At 43.0% G+C, this 18054-nt stretch overlaps 1 protein-coding gene across 2 annotated transcripts; it reads right to left on the bottom strand.

Annotated features, from left to right (window-relative positions):
* Nucleotides 1–442: 442 nt before the first annotated feature.
* Nucleotides 443–15309, bottom strand: RRM2B (ribonucleotide reductase regulatory TP53 inducible subunit M2B). Of its 2 annotated transcripts, XM_085316328.1 has the most exons (9): nucleotides 14625–15309; nucleotides 14360–14515; nucleotides 12140–12256; nucleotides 11047–11180; nucleotides 9820–9914; nucleotides 7413–7546; nucleotides 4251–4355; nucleotides 3149–3262; nucleotides 443–2682 (listed from the first exon to the last, which is right to left on the bottom strand). In XM_085316328.1, exons 1-9 carry the CDS (start codon nucleotides 14682–14684, stop codon nucleotides 2530–2532), a joined length of 1068 nt encoding a protein of 355 aa, XP_085172454.1. In that variant the 5' UTR covers nucleotides 14685–15309; the 3' UTR covers nucleotides 443–2529. The 2 variants fall into 2 exon arrangements, with proteins under 2 accessions (XP_085172454.1, XP_085172453.1); XM_085316327.1 differs by lacking the exon at nucleotides 14625–15309 and having other exon boundaries at nucleotides 14360–14586.
* Between the last annotated feature and the right edge of the window lie 2745 nt (nucleotides 15310–18054).

Below are 18054 nucleotides of genomic sequence, written 5' to 3'. Positions count from 1 at the left end.
CAGTCCAGGCAGGCCCCGCAGAAAGGAGCTGGCTTGGGGCACACAGCAATACCTCACGGGAGACTGGAGGGTGCTGCGCCACTCTGCTGCCAGCCCACGTGCCAAGAGGGACCACTCAGGTGCCACAAATGCTATTTGACCTGTCCCTCCACCGCAGGATGGAGTCTGCAGCTTCCCTCGGGCACCTCCCACAGTCCACAAGTGGCCACACTTGCATTTCCTCTCGTGTCTCCTACGGATTAGTGAGGTCCCTGCAGAGGAGCGGCTGCTTTTACGTGCTCTGTGCTACCTGCCAAGTTCACCCTGCCAGCTCCCACAGGCACCTTCGGCCTGCGCCCCAGCGGGCCACCACGGGTCCCAGCAGGCAGGAGCTGCGCCAGGGCTTCGCTGCACCCGGCCTCAGCCGGCAGTCAGGAGAGGCTCAAAGGTGCAAACAAAGGTGTTTTCTTCTCCATGTTCAAGTTTTATTGAAACTATATAAAAATTTTACACACAAACGGGGGAATGGGATTGTTGCCACACTTTGGTATCTCATACACATTTAGAGAACCTGAGCACATTCAAATATGAAACTTTTACATATTTTCTATACTTTCATCTTAAGTTACAACACAAAAAAAATGCTTTTAGTGACTATAAACAGGTTCCATTTCTCCAACAGACCTGTTTACAACATTTCTGCCACATCAACACAGTATTTGCAAAAGGTGCTGGGTTGCCTCTCCGGTGTCTGTAGTTCTTTTGCAATTGCAGGATGTTATTGAGTGACACCAGTTCTAKCTTTTTCTTGTATTCTTCAGGTCCGCCTCTGCCTCCCAAGTACTTTACAGCAATTGAGGCAGGCTGCTCTCTAAACAGCTATCCTGTTTTCATGCTCATTAAGAAATCATGATCTTTTGCTCAGACCAAATAAAAAGCAAAGGTCAGGTTTGCTGCTTATTTTTACCCCAGGGACAACAGTTTACTAGGAACCATGCTAATGCGATGGACTTATTTGATGGAATTCAGACAGGGAAAGAGGACTCATATCATCCGATCACCAATAATCCTGAACTGCCAGCTCACTTTACGCCACGCATACTGAAAGCAGCACAAGATATTTGGAACAAAATGAAAGTCACTTATAAAAGCTATGAAAAAACTCTTAGTTTAATAAAGTAGAACCTCTTGTCTAGCTCATGTACACTTTCTTCACCTTTGAGGGGAAAAAAATAAAAAAGTGAGCATATCTAATTGCAAACAATCCACCTACAAGAGAGTACTATCTTTTTCATCCCAAGTATCACTACAGCGTATTAGCCATTCTTCAGCTGCTCCATTCTCTGCACGTGTTATCAGGAAATTAAAAAGTTTTCAGGCATTGGAACGCACTGAAAACCATRCAGCAATCATCTGTAAAATGCTGATAATCCATACTACTTCAAGACTTGTTTTTAAAAGGGTCTAACACCTTACGCCAAAACCTCTTCTGCAACATTTCAATGGTTCACATTAAATATGCAATTCTGAAAGTACCTCAGTACATTACGAGGTTTCCTTACAGCTCAGGTTGTATGCTGGTAGTACCTCAAGAGATAATCCCTGGGAATGATATGCCTTCTTACACCATCAACGCTCAGGTGAAACTGAGGAGAATATCAAATCACCCAGCACAATGGAGAGAGCAAAGCCAACACCCAGAGCCGGCTGTTCCAGTTCCCGATGCCGACTGCAACTCAGCCCAGCCACAGGCTGGCTAATAAGGCACTTGCTAAAAGAAGCAGGAAAAAGCAGGCTGCACAAGTCAAACCATAGGATGTGTTTTTTCTCCATTATTTACAGGCTTGCCTTCTTAAGGGCAATTCAAGGTACTCTGACCTGCTTAATAATAGCTGTAAATCAAATATGAATGATTTCTGTCTTAAATTTCTATCAGTAGGGATCAGGTTGGCAATCAGAATGAAAACTGCTTCAGACAGAACCTAGGTTAATAAACTGTATCCTTGGGCTTAATAAGGTCTTATAGCTCACAGCTTATTAACATCTTTGCACATTCGCTTACTACTCTTTCTGCAGCAGGACAAAAGGGAAAAGTATTTTTTCTACATCAGATCTATAAACATGAAAATACAAACCACAAAAATAATTTATAGCAACATATATACATAGAGTGATACCTCATCTGGTTTTCAGAATAAAATACCATAATATGAGGCAAATACATAGCTTGCTTTCTTAAAACACTAATGTAGTCTTTAAAAAAGTAGTAGTAGCCAGGTCATTTTTTAAAGGCAGCAATTACAGCAGATGTATCAAAGAAATCTTAAAAAGGCCATCCTTTTTAAAAGTCTGAAATTTTTTTAAATGACCCTTTTTTAAAAAAAGAAACATGACACACACCAAAATATGTTTACTCTGAAGACAAAGACCATGAAAAGCCAGGAAAAAAAATYCCAGTAGATTCTAATTCCAAGAGAGGAAGTAGAGACAACTTCACAGCAAAAAATAAAAGGAGGAAAGGGAAACTGTCACCCTTTCTTTGTCAAGGTATCAAAAATCTGCATCCAGAGTGAAAACATTGTCCATTGTTTCTGCCATAACAGCAAAACGTTGATATTCTGAAACCCGCTTCTCAAAGAAATTTGTTTTTCCTTCCAGAGAAATATTCTCCATGAAATCAAAAGGATTTTCTGCATGAAAGACCTGGGGAAGATATAAATTATTACACTGGTGATTCTGAAAGGGCAACTTCAAAAAAATACTAGTCAGACTCTTGCAAACTACATCACCCCTAGTTGTAATATGCTGTAGAATTTACAGGCAACTGCCTAAGCAAATTCAGTACTGTCACTCCCCAGGAGCTTGGTCCACAGTCAAGTTCACTCATGCAAGGTGCTTATTAGCCTCCTAGGACTGCAGCACTTGAGAAGCGCATAAGTTTCCCATTACAAACCTGCAGAGCAGCTGAAGGGAAACAATGGCCTAAATTGTTCTTGATCTTTTAAGTAACGAAGCACATATATGAATGCTGTGGTTTCAGCTGTCACTCACAGAAGAGTGCAAACGCTGAATGTGACCTGGTCCCAGGCACATTAAGAGAGTGCTTTGTGCTGACAGCTTTCCTGGGTTGCTCAAGCAGGCCAGCATTTCTGGCAATTCCATCTCTTACCTTTGAGAACCCAAGCTCCATAAGTAATCGGTCTGCAACAAATTCAATRTATTGTTTCATCAAAGTGCAATTCATTCCAATCAGACCTACAGGTAACGCCTCCGTTAGAAACTCCTAGAAGTTAAAACAGAGATRACATTTAGAGAAATGAAATCTAAGAGTGGGAAAAGGAGAAGACACCTATCCTTCACAGTAACACGATTTGTGATACTCCAGGCTCCCCAGGCAGTTGCTTGAATAAATAACTACCATCACTGAACTCAACAAGTATCTCCTGTTTTGTTTCAGCAGTTGCTTGTATCCTGCTTTATTTTTAGTATCCCTTTCTGAAAAACACACAAGAATTTTAATTGGTGACTTAAAAAAAAATTCCCAAGCTTCAGTGAAAGATTTACCTCCAAGTTCAATAGAACCTAGAGACCTTACCACTGGAAACAGAAATAGACCCAGAAATCTCCAGTTTTGCTTGGCTTCCATCCATTATAGAACGACAAATCAGAGGGAATAGAGATATATGAGCACTGAACCAAGTCTTGTACATGCTTAGGCACTGATGCAATAACACCTGTCAGTGCTATACAGCAAAGCTGGGGTATTCACCATCACTGCAGGAGTAGGATGACAATCAGGGGGAAGTAAACTACAATTGTACAAAACACTCAGCAGTGCAGAAACTGGTAGTTTAAGACTGTTGCTATTTCATGGGAAAGGACCTGACAGTAATTTCAAAAGAAGTCAGAACACAGTGCTGTACATTTGGCCAGAACGAGCCCTATGCCCCCACTGAGGACAAACAGGTACTAGCAGGGAGAGAGAGGGACCCTGGAAGGACAGAGGTTAACAAACACTTCTTTCTTGTCACTCAGGAGGAAACCCTGCTGTCAGCTTCAGCTTCTCACAGTTACTTGACAAATGTATCAGCAAGTCTCTGCCTTTTGTTCTCACAGCTAAGAGGGAAGAGATTATARAAGGCATCAGGGATCCAGGCCTGAGCCAAGTATTAAATATTAGAAATTCCACAAGGTAAAAGTTAGTTTATTTTTTATTTTTGCACATAAAATTCCTCCTGTGCTGCCCATGGTCCTGTCTTGGCCAGACTTACCTGCTCAATTTCAACTGCATTAACAATGATCTCACGGACCCTCTCTTCTGAYGGTCGGTTCACCAAATAGTGGAACATCAGACAAGCAAAATCACAGTGTAGACCCTGAAATATCAGAGACATCCCCCCCAAAAAAATCATTTTTTTCCCCATCTCCATAGAGTGTTCTTATTTTGAGGCAGCCTCGTTTAGGTTTCAGCTTCCTACTCTCCTTCTTCATGACAGTCCTAATGTTATTGCATGCAGCAGACCCACAAAGGCACTTATCGTTTACTATCCAATCAGTAACATCTGAAATACCACGCGTCTATGCCAAAACAGCTATCACCATGCATTTTTCTCCAATTCATTCAGATAAATATTTTGAGAACTGCTCTGCTGTAAAGGATTTTATGCAGAGTCCTGCTCGGTTCCTGCCTCCCATCAGGGAGCTTTTGCAGAAAGACTCCTGCACCAGGACCTGCAAAAGTATCTGTCAGTTAACATAAGTTGTTTACATGGTCTCAACTTTGAGATATTTATACAGAAATATTCGTTTTAAATTCTTTTTATAGCATTTCTTCCCATACTTCTCCTCCCAGCATTTTCAAAAAGATCAGTACTGATTACAGTAACCAAATTCAAGACTAACAAATCATCTCTCCACACAGTGTGCAGTTATTGACAATAATCTGCTACCACAATATTCGTAAGTTTGTAATATTTAAGACTACAGTACTTCAACACAATGCACCAAACCCAAGCTCCTGCATGGAGCTCAATAAATTACATTCATTCCCAAGATTTCCAAAAAGCCTCCAGCCAGGATACAACAACACGAGGGGTCTGAGGGTGGTGGTACCCTATGTCCTCTTTACTACAATATGTTAATTAAAGCACCACAAGAGCACATTCAGAGCAAAAACCAGACAAAAGGATTTAGCAGACTAGGGGCAAAGAGACAATCCAGTGCTATCATTAATAACAGTTAAAACCAAGAAGCAAAAGCTTTTTCACAAAGGCTATGAAATCTTCATGCTTCAGGTCATAAAGAAGTCCAAAACAAAGTAAGCTGGGAAATATTCCCCTTCTAGAAACTGCATTAACTGCCCATTGCCAGGCTTCCTGCTGTCTCGTCTGGGCAATGGCACCAGCAGGATCCAAGACTCAACTGGCTCCCCGGCCAGCGCAGCCTGCTCACTGCTGCTCCCAGCAGCTTTGGATCRTTAAGAATCAGAGGCTACACTGACTCAAAGAAAAGGCTGGGGAGAGGGTGTGCAGCTCAATAATACCTTGAGCATTGAACATTTATCTATTTAGGGGCATCAGAAAATAGCTCACTGTGTAGTTTTCTATTGATTTTTTTTTAAATTTAGTTCTGCCGCTTTTCTAGCAGTATTCCCTGGTTTTCAATGCAGGTGCTTTGTGCTGTATGTCTTATTCCCCATAATTAATAGCTATCCATATGGAATTATGCCGCTGGAGCTCAAAAAAAAAAAAAAAAAAAGTCTTTTGATGCTGGACACTACAGAGAAGTACAGTTACATTGCTGTATAAAGGATTTTATATCTCATTCATCTGCAAGTCATCTTTCTAACAAAGAAGTACTTCCTCACTGGAACGGATCAGCTCATAGTGACTCACAGAAAAAGAAGACATAAGAGAGGTCAAGGCTGAAGGATTGTTTGGTTTTATTTTCCAGTCATAACACATTCTTCAATAAATGTCTTTTCTTTAAAGGCATCTTATAAGATGCCTCCTTGCAAATCAGTTATCTAAGCCACAGAGATAACTTCCATTGAGATAAAGCTCTTTATTCTTTTAGACCAACTATGGCAAGTTCAACCATCATCATGTTTATACTGCAAACATGACTGGTTTTCAGCTTCTTCAGTGCTGACAGTGCCATAAATTGTGTGGTGCCTTATAGACACGCCCCAGTCATAAAGAACTGCTGCCAGTTGGCAGACAGCAGCCCAGGAAACAGTGGAAAGAAAGCACAAGTCTTGCCACATTCAGTGTACTGGCATGTGGCTCCTCTGACACATCACATCTTAAGCTAAAAAGCTCTCCCCTCCAATGCAGGCTCCATCCCATGAGATCACAGCAGAGTAATGTAAGAACATGGAGAGGAACAAGAATTGCTGCTTCTCCAGTAACATGCCTGCAGCTGGCCAAGCAATGCAGAAGGCCATCTACAAGCCCTGGGACCCATAACTGGAGGGAGACAGAGAGTGGGACAAAGTGGTCGCTTCAACCTAACCAAAGTAGCTAAGCCAGAGCCTGGTTCAGAGTCACAAGCAAGCCAAGACCTTGCCAACGCACACTCACATTACAGTTAGAGGCTGAGCAATTCCAAACCCAGGCTTCTTGCAGCCAGTCACTGCCTCCCTTCATGCACAAGAAAGCAAGTGGGAAAACATTTATTCCCTCCATTCATTCCACCTTTTTGATCACATTATGAATTTGTATATATATTTCTTCCCTTTAAATATATACATTTCTGTTGAGGGACACAGAGTACCTGGATCATTAGTGATGAACTCATTTTTTCCCCCCCAAGTCTGCTTCTTCCCCCTTTTAAAAGATTTTCTGAGAACAATCTGCTGCTTCACAGGATTCTAATCTTCCTACAAGTCAGTAGTTGCAGCTCCTGTGTCAGGTTGCAGAAACAGGATCAGGTACTGCTCTGTGGAAATTAAATCTCTTCTCTGGGCCACCTAAGAGGTGACATTAAAGCCTATTCAGCAGGCTAACTGGCAGAAGTACTAGGGAGTCCACCCTGCAGCTCTCTGGCAGGGTAACCAGGACCTTCTCTCCCATTAGGGCAGCAAACCTTCCCTGAAAAACCCTGCTACTGACTGGTAGGTGCTCTGGTTATCAGAGAACTCTTGTGATCTCCCTGTCCTTCAGCACTGCCAATGTTATAAGAGCTCTGTCCTACCTAAGGAACATGGCCCTAGGCACTGCCGGATTCTCTTTTTCACTGGTTCCTGTCCCGCCACTGCTTCTGCACCCACTCACCTGCTTTGTCACCCTTCTGGCCTGTATCAGCTTCCCTCTCACTCTGCCTGCCAACAGCAGTAGACTGTTCTGCCAGGACTGTGGTATCTCTATGAAAAATTTCCACTCTACTGAAAGCTTGCTCCCTCCCCAGACAGTATGCAGGACATGACAAATTACCTCATCTCTGCTAATAAGCTCATTGGAGAAAGTCAATCCAGGCATCAGGCCCCTCTTCTTCAGCCAAAATATAGCAGCAAAGGAACCCGAAAAGAAGATTCCTTCAACTGCGGCAAAGGCAACCACCCTCTCACCTGTTTAAAGTAACACATTTGCAGTTAGGCACAAAAGAGTATATTGCTCGTTACCAAAACGCGCCGTTTGTATCAGACGGACCAATACTGGAGGRGAGGTAAGCCCGCTGCGGCACCAGGTGCTGTATCTGACCACATCTTTCAGCAGATAAAGGCACACAGGGCTTGCACATGCAACAGCACTTAACCACACACACACAGCGAGCAGAACAGAAGAACCAGGGCACCCACTGAAACAGCCGCAAGAAGGTCAGAAGGGAAAGAGCGTAATAGTACAAAATGGCTAAAGCAATTGTACTCCCACATCTTTCTCCTAAAAGACAGAAAAATGGCTACGTCATTAACAAACAGAAAGGAAAAGCCAACTTCCTATAAAACAGAAAAAACACCTTAACTTCTGCTGCTTGGGATCCTTCGTTAAAAGCAGTTTCTTGTAAGAGTGGAAAAACATGGAACATAATTCACTGAGACACACAAATAGCTATTTGTGCTATTATCTCACCTTTCATCCAAGAAAAATCACAGCATTATTCATCCCAGTCTCCTCTAAGTTCTTCCTGTTTTCCTACATGAATGTATTTCTTTAGACAACAGGAGCTATTTTAAACAACACCAGAAGATCCCTAGCTATATTCCAAAGAGAAAGGCTTTTGCATTAAGTGCCAGTGCCTCTTCCTCATGAGACTTGTAGATTCTTCTGTTTGTTTATAAATAAATAAATAAATATCCTCAAAAAACAGGTATCACACTTTAACGAGACGCAAACGCCATCTGCTGGCTCATCTGAATAAAACTCAACTTACGAAAACAGCATGAAGAGCAACGGTAGCTTCTGTGATACTTTTAAGTTTGTAGGGAAATAATTTACGTTAAAACACTAAAAGTCTCCCAGGTTACATTTGGAGACGAGGAGTAGAAGACTGCTCATACAATAAATGGTGAATGAAACACAATCTTGACTGACATTTCATCTGACTAGCTATCCCACAAATGCATTATGCTGAAACAAAATCTCCCATCAGCAGCATCAATCCAAGTGCAATTCGGGATCTCTGTGCATGCATCCACAAAACAAATACAGAAATCAAACCCTCAGCATAAGAAATAAGCCAAAGCTAGAGAAATGCTGCTGCAGTCCTGGTACCCTGTCTGGAAGAAAACTCCAAGCAAGCAAGCCAGTCATCTCCACATAACACATCTCATATTCCGTATTTGTAAAACCTTGGTCCTAAGAACAACTTAAATATGGAAACTTTCTCAATAAGATGGAAAAATACAAGAGTAGAAATGCACTTTGAAAGAAAATAATTCCAAAGCATTTGGATAGGATGCAGGACATTCGRGGGAACAATAGACATTCCTTTTTGAGTTAAGAAACTTTCTTATTCCTTACACAYCCTATGCTGATGGGAGCTTAATGAAAGAGATGAAGAGGAGACTTTGCACACAGCAGGCAAATCCAAACTGAGGGGAAGGCTCCAGGACAGGAGAATATATGACTACAAAAGGAAACCCACTCAAAGRAGTGCTGTGAACAACAGATGCTGAGAGTGAGTGATACTCAGATGTATTTTGTTAGTCTGAATCTCTCCAKCTCCTACGCATTCACTAACATACAGAACGTTTGGTTTAGGAAATCCACGACAGCCTGCCTATTATTCATTTCAACTACAACATATCTTTTAGAGTTAGYACTGCAAACTGGGTGTAGAATGCTAGAAAGGATGTCCTGTACCAGGCTGACAGAAACTGAACCAGTGTGGCAGCTCTGAGGTGTGATATGATACTGGAAGCATGGTCTCAAGAGCAAGTCAGAAACACTGGAGAGAGATGATTCCTGGATTTTTCCCAGGCTCAATTATACTGTTGCAAAAAAAGGCTAATGTCACATGGGTTTTGTCTATGGGAGTCTCCCATTTTAGGCTGGACTTGTAAGACTTCAKCCATGCAGTTCAGAATACTAAAGTACAAGATAGGAACCAACTGCAAGAGAGAATCAGAAGTCTGRGGAACAAGACCTACAGGCAAAGATTGAAAGAACTAGGGTGGTTTGATATGAAGAAAAAAATACAGAGGAACCTTCAAGCACTTTTCAAGCTGTAATTCCAGTGGCCATCACCRTTAGTATATTGCTTTAGTTGAAGAATATATCATACATGCTCACCAGAAGCTATTTCTAGTCYTTTAGTCCTTTAATTAAATCCAGAGACCCACAAAGCCACTGCATCACCAGCTGCATGTGCAACAGGAACATCTTTTAAGAGGCTACCCACCGAAAGTAGATTCTCTATCTTCAATCCATTTCAAAGCCCAGTCTGCTTTCTTCTTGACACAAGGCATTGTTTCAATAGCATTAAACAAATAATCCCTGTAAAAGGAAACAAAAAAAACATCAAAATAATCATGCAAAAGTGATTTGTCTCTACAGGCTCCAACAGGCAGTGGAACCCACCATGCTAGGCTCAGAGCTGAATCAAATAACAGACAGTCCCTACCCCAAACGGCATATGATCTCTGATAACAGAGGGYACAGGGAAGCACATGTGCAGAAAGGGGAAGGGACTTACCAAGGCCTCAGAGGAGGTAAGCTGCAGAGATAGGAAGAACTCAGGCCTCCTACCTATCCAAGAAGTGCTCATCCACCGGGCCATGCTGCCTCTCACAGTTCAGGCCAGACGGTTGCTAGTCCCTGCTCAAGAAGCTAAACCTCATCTTTCCCAATTCCATGAAAATATCTGATTTTCTTTTTTCCACAAAAGGAATTGGACAAAATTCCCACAAGCTCAGTCTCTGTTCCCAATGCCAAATACCTGAAAGAAAACCYTGCAACTCTCCCACTACCCTCGGGTCTTGGGGTTGCAGGACAACACKTCATCACACAGGATGCCACCCTGGGAAACCAGGCTTTGCCTGACCATCACCATAGTGGAGTCTCTGAAAGGAAGTGCTTCTTTTCAAATGTATTATCACTTGGACTAAGCAGGTCTCCAGGTGATAAAGGTCTCCCCAGAGAACTCAATACTTTAAAATAACTAGTTCACTTTGTATGGAAAAGCACCAATGACTAAAAAAAAAAAAAAAAACACAGAAGGAAGCAATACATTGGTTAGCATATATTACAAATCTTAGTTGGGTAATGAGCACCAAATTCACAGAGACAGATCCTTTGCTGATGTGAGAGCAGGCACCTCAGGAGCAGAGTAACCACAGGGGGCTTGTCTAATCYTTAACAAGATTTTGCATAGTCCGCATTTCTCACAATCAAAACTTTATACAAATATTAACCCACATTCTCAACACTCTCACAGAAGTTTGTTGGTCAGTAATACTTGTCTCCTCCATTTTGTGGATCAGCGAGGCAGACCTAGAAAGCTTTAACCAACTGTCCCAACTCCAACACTAYGTCAGTGCGAAACAAAAAGCAGCTGCTGCTGCCCAACCGCTGTGCCCCTGGACTAGACAACATTTCCCATGAGTCTGTAGCACATTCAGAGAATTACCTTTTCTCGGGATCTTTGATGTAAGTGTCTATAAGCAAGCTGTACATCTCYGAGTGAACATTCTCAATAAGGATCTGAAAGCCATAGAAACAACGAGCCTCTGGAATCTGCACCTCCTGACTAAAACGTGCCACCTACCAAAAACAAAAAAGTATGCCAATGAATACAGTAATACTGATCCTGCACAACAGTACTTACAAGGCTAATAGGAGAGAAAACCGATCTTTACCATGGAGAAAGTACAGGGACATTTCAGCCATATTAACAGCTATGTCAAAAGTTAGGTGTGGTGCAGAAGAAMTTAAAGTAAGCTAGCTGAAGGTAAATATAACTGCTATGCATATTGCATAAAAAGTACAGTGAAGCATGATAGCACACATACACAGGAGGGGAACAGCAAAATACTGCAGCACTAAAAACTTCACATTGAACAAAGCCTCAGACTCGTTACTGAAAAAAATAAATAAATCATATGACAAAGGTATGTTCATGTGATACATACAAGCACACTATGACATATTCTATGTGTTCTAGATGCTGAAGATCTAAAATGAGTATTTCCACTCGGATGCCAACAGTAATCTGAGGTGAGACATTCTGCAACTCAGAACCAATTCCAACAGAAAAGGGAAATTTCCCCAGTACTTTAGCAGCACCTACTTGTAGCCCAGAAAAATTCCAGGTGCCATCTAGCAAGGGCAAAATAGGTTTTGCCAAAACAAAGAATGTTGAACAGGACACAGCTCAATTCCCCTACTTATGCTGTAGCACAATTACATGAAGAAGCATAGAGTTTAATTTATTCATTGAGAAATGGAGACCAACGCTGTCAGTCAGAAGGCTGGACTTAAAAAAACTGTGTCCAAGAATAATGACATTATTTGGAGCCTTGCTGACCACAGCTGACTGAATTTAATCGAGACATTCGTCCCAGCAGAACAAGCTGCTTATTTCCCTTGGCAAAGGTGAGATGATGGGAAGAAAGAATACATTCAGTAACAAAGTTATAGCACTGATACAAGATAACCAAAATGAAAAGATGCTAGCTAATAAAAATGAGCAAGCATTTAGGCTCTYTGCAAAGTTTTCTCACCAGGTTTTCATTTACAATTCCATCACTGGCTGCAAAGAAGGCCAGAACATGAGAAATAAAGTATTTTTCATCTGCTTTTAGCTTGTTCCAGTGTGATAGGTCCTTTGATAAGTCAACCTAATGAAAAGAAAAAGAAAAACATTATTGCCCTTTTATGTTCGTAATTTTGTAAGAACAAAAGCAGCACAGTCAAACCACTGAGGCAGGATTTTGGAGCCCACTGTCAAATCTTTACTTATAAAGAACTTCAATACATGTAAAATGTGCAGATACTGCAGTATGCCTGTTCCTACAACTGTAACATCATGCAATTGCTTTGCAGCTTACACCACTCTCTCTACAAATGGGTGTGAATCTTCTGAAATACAAACTGAATATAAAACCCTTTAGAGTTCCAACCCAAGAAGGCCTAAAACTTTAGTAAATTAAATTCTCTTTTTCAGTAKAAGTGTCATTGCTTTTACACAGCAGCTTCCAGCATTTTGGGAAATAATTTGGAATTTAAACAAAAGTATTAATTTTTGAATTATAAATAAATCAGATTTTGAAAAACATTAATATCTCATTGGCATGAGTATGAACATGCATCAATTAGTAGAGATCACTCGGAAACACTTTAACAGTCTACTTGCAGTGAATGCTGATACTGCAAGAAACAGATACCCAGGTGTACCAAAAGATGCACTGAGGGCATTTCTGCCCGAGACAGGTGTCCATCCTCCCTCCCTCCCAAGAATGGCATTGAGCAAATGCTGTACAACTGCTCTCCTCTAGAAGACTGAGTTGCAGCAACAGTAAGAAAACCACAACTTCCTTAGCATAGGCCTTTTCTGTTTGTTGGTTTGTTTTGAGGGAGTTTTGAACCACAGCATCAGTTAAGTGCGGCCAGATGTGAAAATATAAACAGACCTATAAAATTTTCTATATGTAYATATTAAATATATATAACATATATAAAATGTATGTATGTATATACATATCTGTGTGTGTATGTATAYGCATGTACAGSTCTTCACATATGTAAGTATATATAATGCATAGATACATAAACATAGATCTATATAAATTTTAGATCTGTGTAGTTTTCAAAAATACTATATATATATATATATTCATACTATATACGCACATACCATATATGCCCAGACATATGTGTGTATGGCACAAATATATACATATAGCACACACATTTAATATTCTGTACACACACACACTCTCCTATTAACTTTTCAGTTCAGCTGGGAATGTGCCGACAGATGGTAGGACAGCATGAGAAGAAACCACTAATACAGTACAAGAGCGATGCTAATCAGGCAAGAGTTTAAATGCTTCTTACGGCTTAAGTTAACCTCCAGTGACAAAGGACAAGAACYTTCCCAGGCAGGGAATGGAATAACACTTCTACAGACAAACTCGCTTCATCCCAGTATGCTTTCTGGCCTATTCAGCGTCTGTCAGCGATTCCAGATCATCCATCAGCAACTGGAGATCGCTGCTCATGGACGAGCGAAGACCACCGAAGCTCTGAGCTGAAGACCCTGCCCACCTGCAGGGAATCGCTGTAGCTCAGCGTGGCATTGAGAGGCTTCCATGCTGCACCTGCAGCTAGCTAAGGCAGCACTCCTCAGGTCTGGCTAACCAGCAGCCTCAGGGAAAACAAAGCRGCTGAACAGACAGTTTGCATTATAATACAGGGACAAGCAGCAAACCAGGGTGCTCTGGAGTATATTAGATGGATTTTTAGCCAGTGTTCCCTCCTCCTTCTGGAAAAGAAGTACCTAATACTAAAGACCAGCATTCTCATAAAATCGCTCAGAACATTTTATATGGGCAAGAAGGTAACTGCACTCTGAGAACCAGAAAACTAAGGTTCAGAGAACACAGCACTCTCTCTGTGTGCACGTGTGCGTGCACGCACGTGCATGTGCACACACATATACAGATCCCCACATTTGTTTTAGACTCCTTCTACAGTCAAAAAAGTTTCCATTGAATGCAATTCCACATCAGCCTAAACCAGTCACCAAAACCAGGTCAGCTGAATCACCCTGTGGAAGCACCTGTCTTTCCACTGACCATGGAGCCTTCCTCAGGTGCAGACACCTGATGTTCAACAGAATTAATTCTACCCAAGGTTACAAAACACAAACCAGCAGCAAAGCCAAGAATGAAATGCCAGGATCTCTGTCCAAGAGCCACCCCACCGTCCGCAGAGCTCACCTCTTCTGCTGTCCAAAAAGAAGCYTGAGCTTGTTTATACATTTTCCATATGTCTGGGTACTGGATGGGGAAGATGACAAATCGATGGGGATTCTTCCTGAGAAGAGGCTCTTCATTAGGTTTCAAACCATTTTCAAGGGCAGCCGGAGAGGAGTTCTGCAGACAGAGTGCAGTTTTGATTAAGGGCACCATTACTGCCTTCCTTCAGCTTCCCTGTATCATGACAGTAGGACCTAAAAGCCGCACTTGTCACGGAGACACTCACCTGCCCCCCGCGGGGGGCCAGGTTACCTTCTCCTGGAGCGCTTCCCCCCTGGCCCTCCATGCGYGCTCTCTGCGGCCGGGATCACTGCCTTTCTGCCTGGCACTACCTAGCACATTTTAAACAAACTGTCCTCCCGCCAGGTGCCAGGAAGYGTTCGATACTTCAGTGCAGAAGAGAAAATCTTTCTACAGCAGGAGGAGGAAATCACAACTGCACTCACAAAGCCCAGGAAGCTGGCAGCAAACACTGCAGTAGTGTATACTGCAGGGACACGTGCAAGGTCACCTAGCACTAGCTGCAAGCCCACATCTACCCACAGTTCACTTTCAAGGCTGCCTCAAGTTAGTTCAGTTGTTACATCAAAGCTCTTGGTCTATATGGACTTCCTTAAAAAAAAACTGTCATTTGGATCACACCAATCAGTCTTGTTTGATACAGGAACAGCCCTATCTCATAGGAGGTCTGTTTGCCTTTAGGTTCACACAGACAATACAGCAATTTACCCCACCCTAAGGTGTCCCACGGGACACAGGAAGAGCGCAGCCTGGGCACTCGGTACCATTCTGAAGTCTGTCTGGTTGCTATTCTCCTTCCTCAAAATGCCACCCCAAAGCGAGGTGTTTCTCCTTCCAAAATCAGGCAGCACTAAGCCCCTGTGCCTGGAGCCACATACGCCCAGGAGAAAGCACATCCCCAGCATGCACGCTCACTCCCCAGCAACTCCTGCACACAGCACTCATTCAGAGAGCAATGAGCCCGGCAGGGGCTGGAAGGGGAAGGTTGACATGTAGGAGATACACCAGGGAACAGCAGCAAGAATATGGCCATCAGGTCCTGTGATCAGTGCCAGACAGCATCCACGTGAGACATGCCACCAAATGCGTACTGAAGACAGATGTGGTGATGAGCTGCCAGGATAGCATGCTGCAACCTCCCCTGAAAGTACTGTTGACCTTGCAGTTATCAAGAGCTTAACCAGCAGGACATCTTGCTAGGTCACTTCTGAGATCACACACATACTGCTGCAGAGAATAACTAACAAAAAATATTATACAATATTTATTGATTAATAATTACTAATCGATATTTATTATTTTTAATTAATATTGATATGCTCTGCTTAACATCGTGAGAGGGCATGACTTTTGCACTATCCAGGAATCAATGGAGGGAGGTATTGCAAGGGGAGAACAGGGGAAAGTTTCAAGCATCGCAGGGGATGACATAGTGACTGAGTGTTTATGCCCTCCGGGCCTGACATAGCTAGTGCTTCCATCTATTTCTGCACCAGCTGTCATCCTCGTAAAAGGCTACACTACAGGTTTTCCTTGTTAGTCCAATGCTTCCCTGAGCAAAATCCTTCAATACTGCGTGGAGACCACCCATTAACTTTATTAACTTAAGCATAAGAGGATGCACTAGCAGTTGCTATAGCTAGTCTTGATGTTCCTAAGCCATTCAAAAACCAGTGTGCTGGGCCCATAACATACAGAGATAATTTGGAAAATATTCTTAGTGTGTAGAAGTAAAGCAGAGCGCAGAAAGAACAGAAGTTCCAGCATGGCAGGAAAATTGATTACTAACACTGAAGCAAAATACATGTGATATTCCTTATGACCTTCAGCTGCCACTGTGCCACAGTTCATAGACAGAGGGGTCGACACTCACCAGAAATACTGTGCTTAGTAAAGACAGAAAAGTAACAAAAGAAGAAAAGGTCCATGAAGCAGCGTATACACCCTAAGAGAGAGCCCTGATAACCGGGAAGTAGAAATATGGCTTCCAGGAGGTGATTCAAAGGGATCTTGTGACCCTGAGAAGGGCCACAAGGCAGAACTATAAAGTGGTGTGGATTTAAAAAAATATGTATCTGAAGAAATGGATAAATAAAAGAAAACTAAAAAGAAAGGAAGAGTCAATCCCTACCAGATACATCATTCTGGAATCGCCTTTCAATCCACCTCCCAAACTATATAACCGCTGCGGGAGATGGAGGAGAGTTCTGCATGCTTGCTCCATTTTAGCGTTGTTGTAGCGTAGGTATGCTGCTGCTCGGCTCTGAAGTAGGTATTGTCTCTCCCAGCTTCTACCCCTCTTTGCAAAGTTTCATCTGAGTAATACTCATTACCTAGGCTGTCTGCTAACTCAGCACATTGGTTGGTACAATTTATCTGAAACTTCATGGAAAAAATTCTCCTTTAGTTTCAGTTTTTAATACACGTCACGYTCTGATTGCTGCCAGGGTTTCAGAGCAGTCCTCAGCCCTCCCTGCAAGAGCACAACACAATCCTGGTCCTACTTTCCTGGTCACGAGAGCGTTAGCAGAGATGGCCCCTCCAGTTTGCCACAATATTCAGAAAGACTACGTGCTTCCTGCTTCCATCTAGCATCCTGCATCTTTTCCTTCATCTTACCAGGATGCATAAAACAGAGCACTTGTCACAACAACAAGGAGTATCCAACCTTACAATGAAACTACGCTACCTTCTGTTCATTCAATGTGAGCCAAACATACATCTCATATTCTGCAACTACTGGACATAAATTTCTCTGCTGATGTCAGTAAAACACCAACGCTAAGACCAACCAGTGGTACTCAAGCTGTTTCCAAGAATTTCAAATTCAGCAGACTAGCGTGTACAACAATCACCCCACAGCAACAACTGTCAGGATGTATCTGCAAGTACTTAAGCTACACGCGTTAGCTAAAGAACGGAAGAAAAGAAAGTGCTGGCAGAGCTGCCGCAGTGATACAGCTCACACAAACACACGCAAGGACCCTCAAGACGCGCGAGGGAGGACAAGCTCTTCTGCACCCAAGAAGGAGGGTGCAGGTGTATCCCAGGAGCTCCCAAAGGCTTCAGTCAGGCCTGTGCGGTAGGGGCTTTGTTAGGAGCAGGGCTTTCCTTACCTGGAAGGCTACCTGCAATTCAGGGCACGACAGCTTCAGCCTGAATGGCAGGTGATGGTGCTGCCCACTAGAGGGGAGGAAAACAGGACTGCTGTGTGTCTAGGGCAAGCCTGGTTCAAAGGCAAAGTGAGTGCAGGTACATCAAATCATTGCTTAAAGAGGGAAAAATTAGGCTGGCACTTAATGCAGCACACTCCAGTTCTCACAAGCTCGAGTACRGCTGAAGCTCAACGCTTGGGAAGACCCTGTGGGCTTCTCTGCAGAAGACAGCTTACAGACCCACCAACTTCAGGCTGAGCTCTGGAGAGCCTTACCCGGGAGGAGGGATCAAGAGGAGCTCAGATGGCCCCCAGAGGCAGAACTGCTGAGGTCCACCAGGGCACCGGACAGGCCCGTCTGACAGCACCTGTCTGCTGACCCCCAACGGGGCGAGCGGAGCCCGCGATGCCGGCAACAGACGGCTCCGAAAACGGCTCTCGACAGGGGGCTGCAGGGGACCGCGCAGCCCCTTCGCCGCCA

Source organism: Rhea americana, unplaced genomic scaffold, assembly GCF_003343005.1.
Source record: "Rhea americana isolate MKP2758 unplaced genomic scaffold, rheAme1 scaffold_46, whole genome shotgun sequence".
Classification (NCBI taxonomy): Eukaryota; Metazoa; Chordata; class Aves; order Rheiformes; family Rheidae; genus Rhea; species Rhea americana.
The sequence above is the reverse complement of the archived record's forward strand: the minus strand, read 5'-3'. Positions and strand labels throughout refer to the sequence as shown.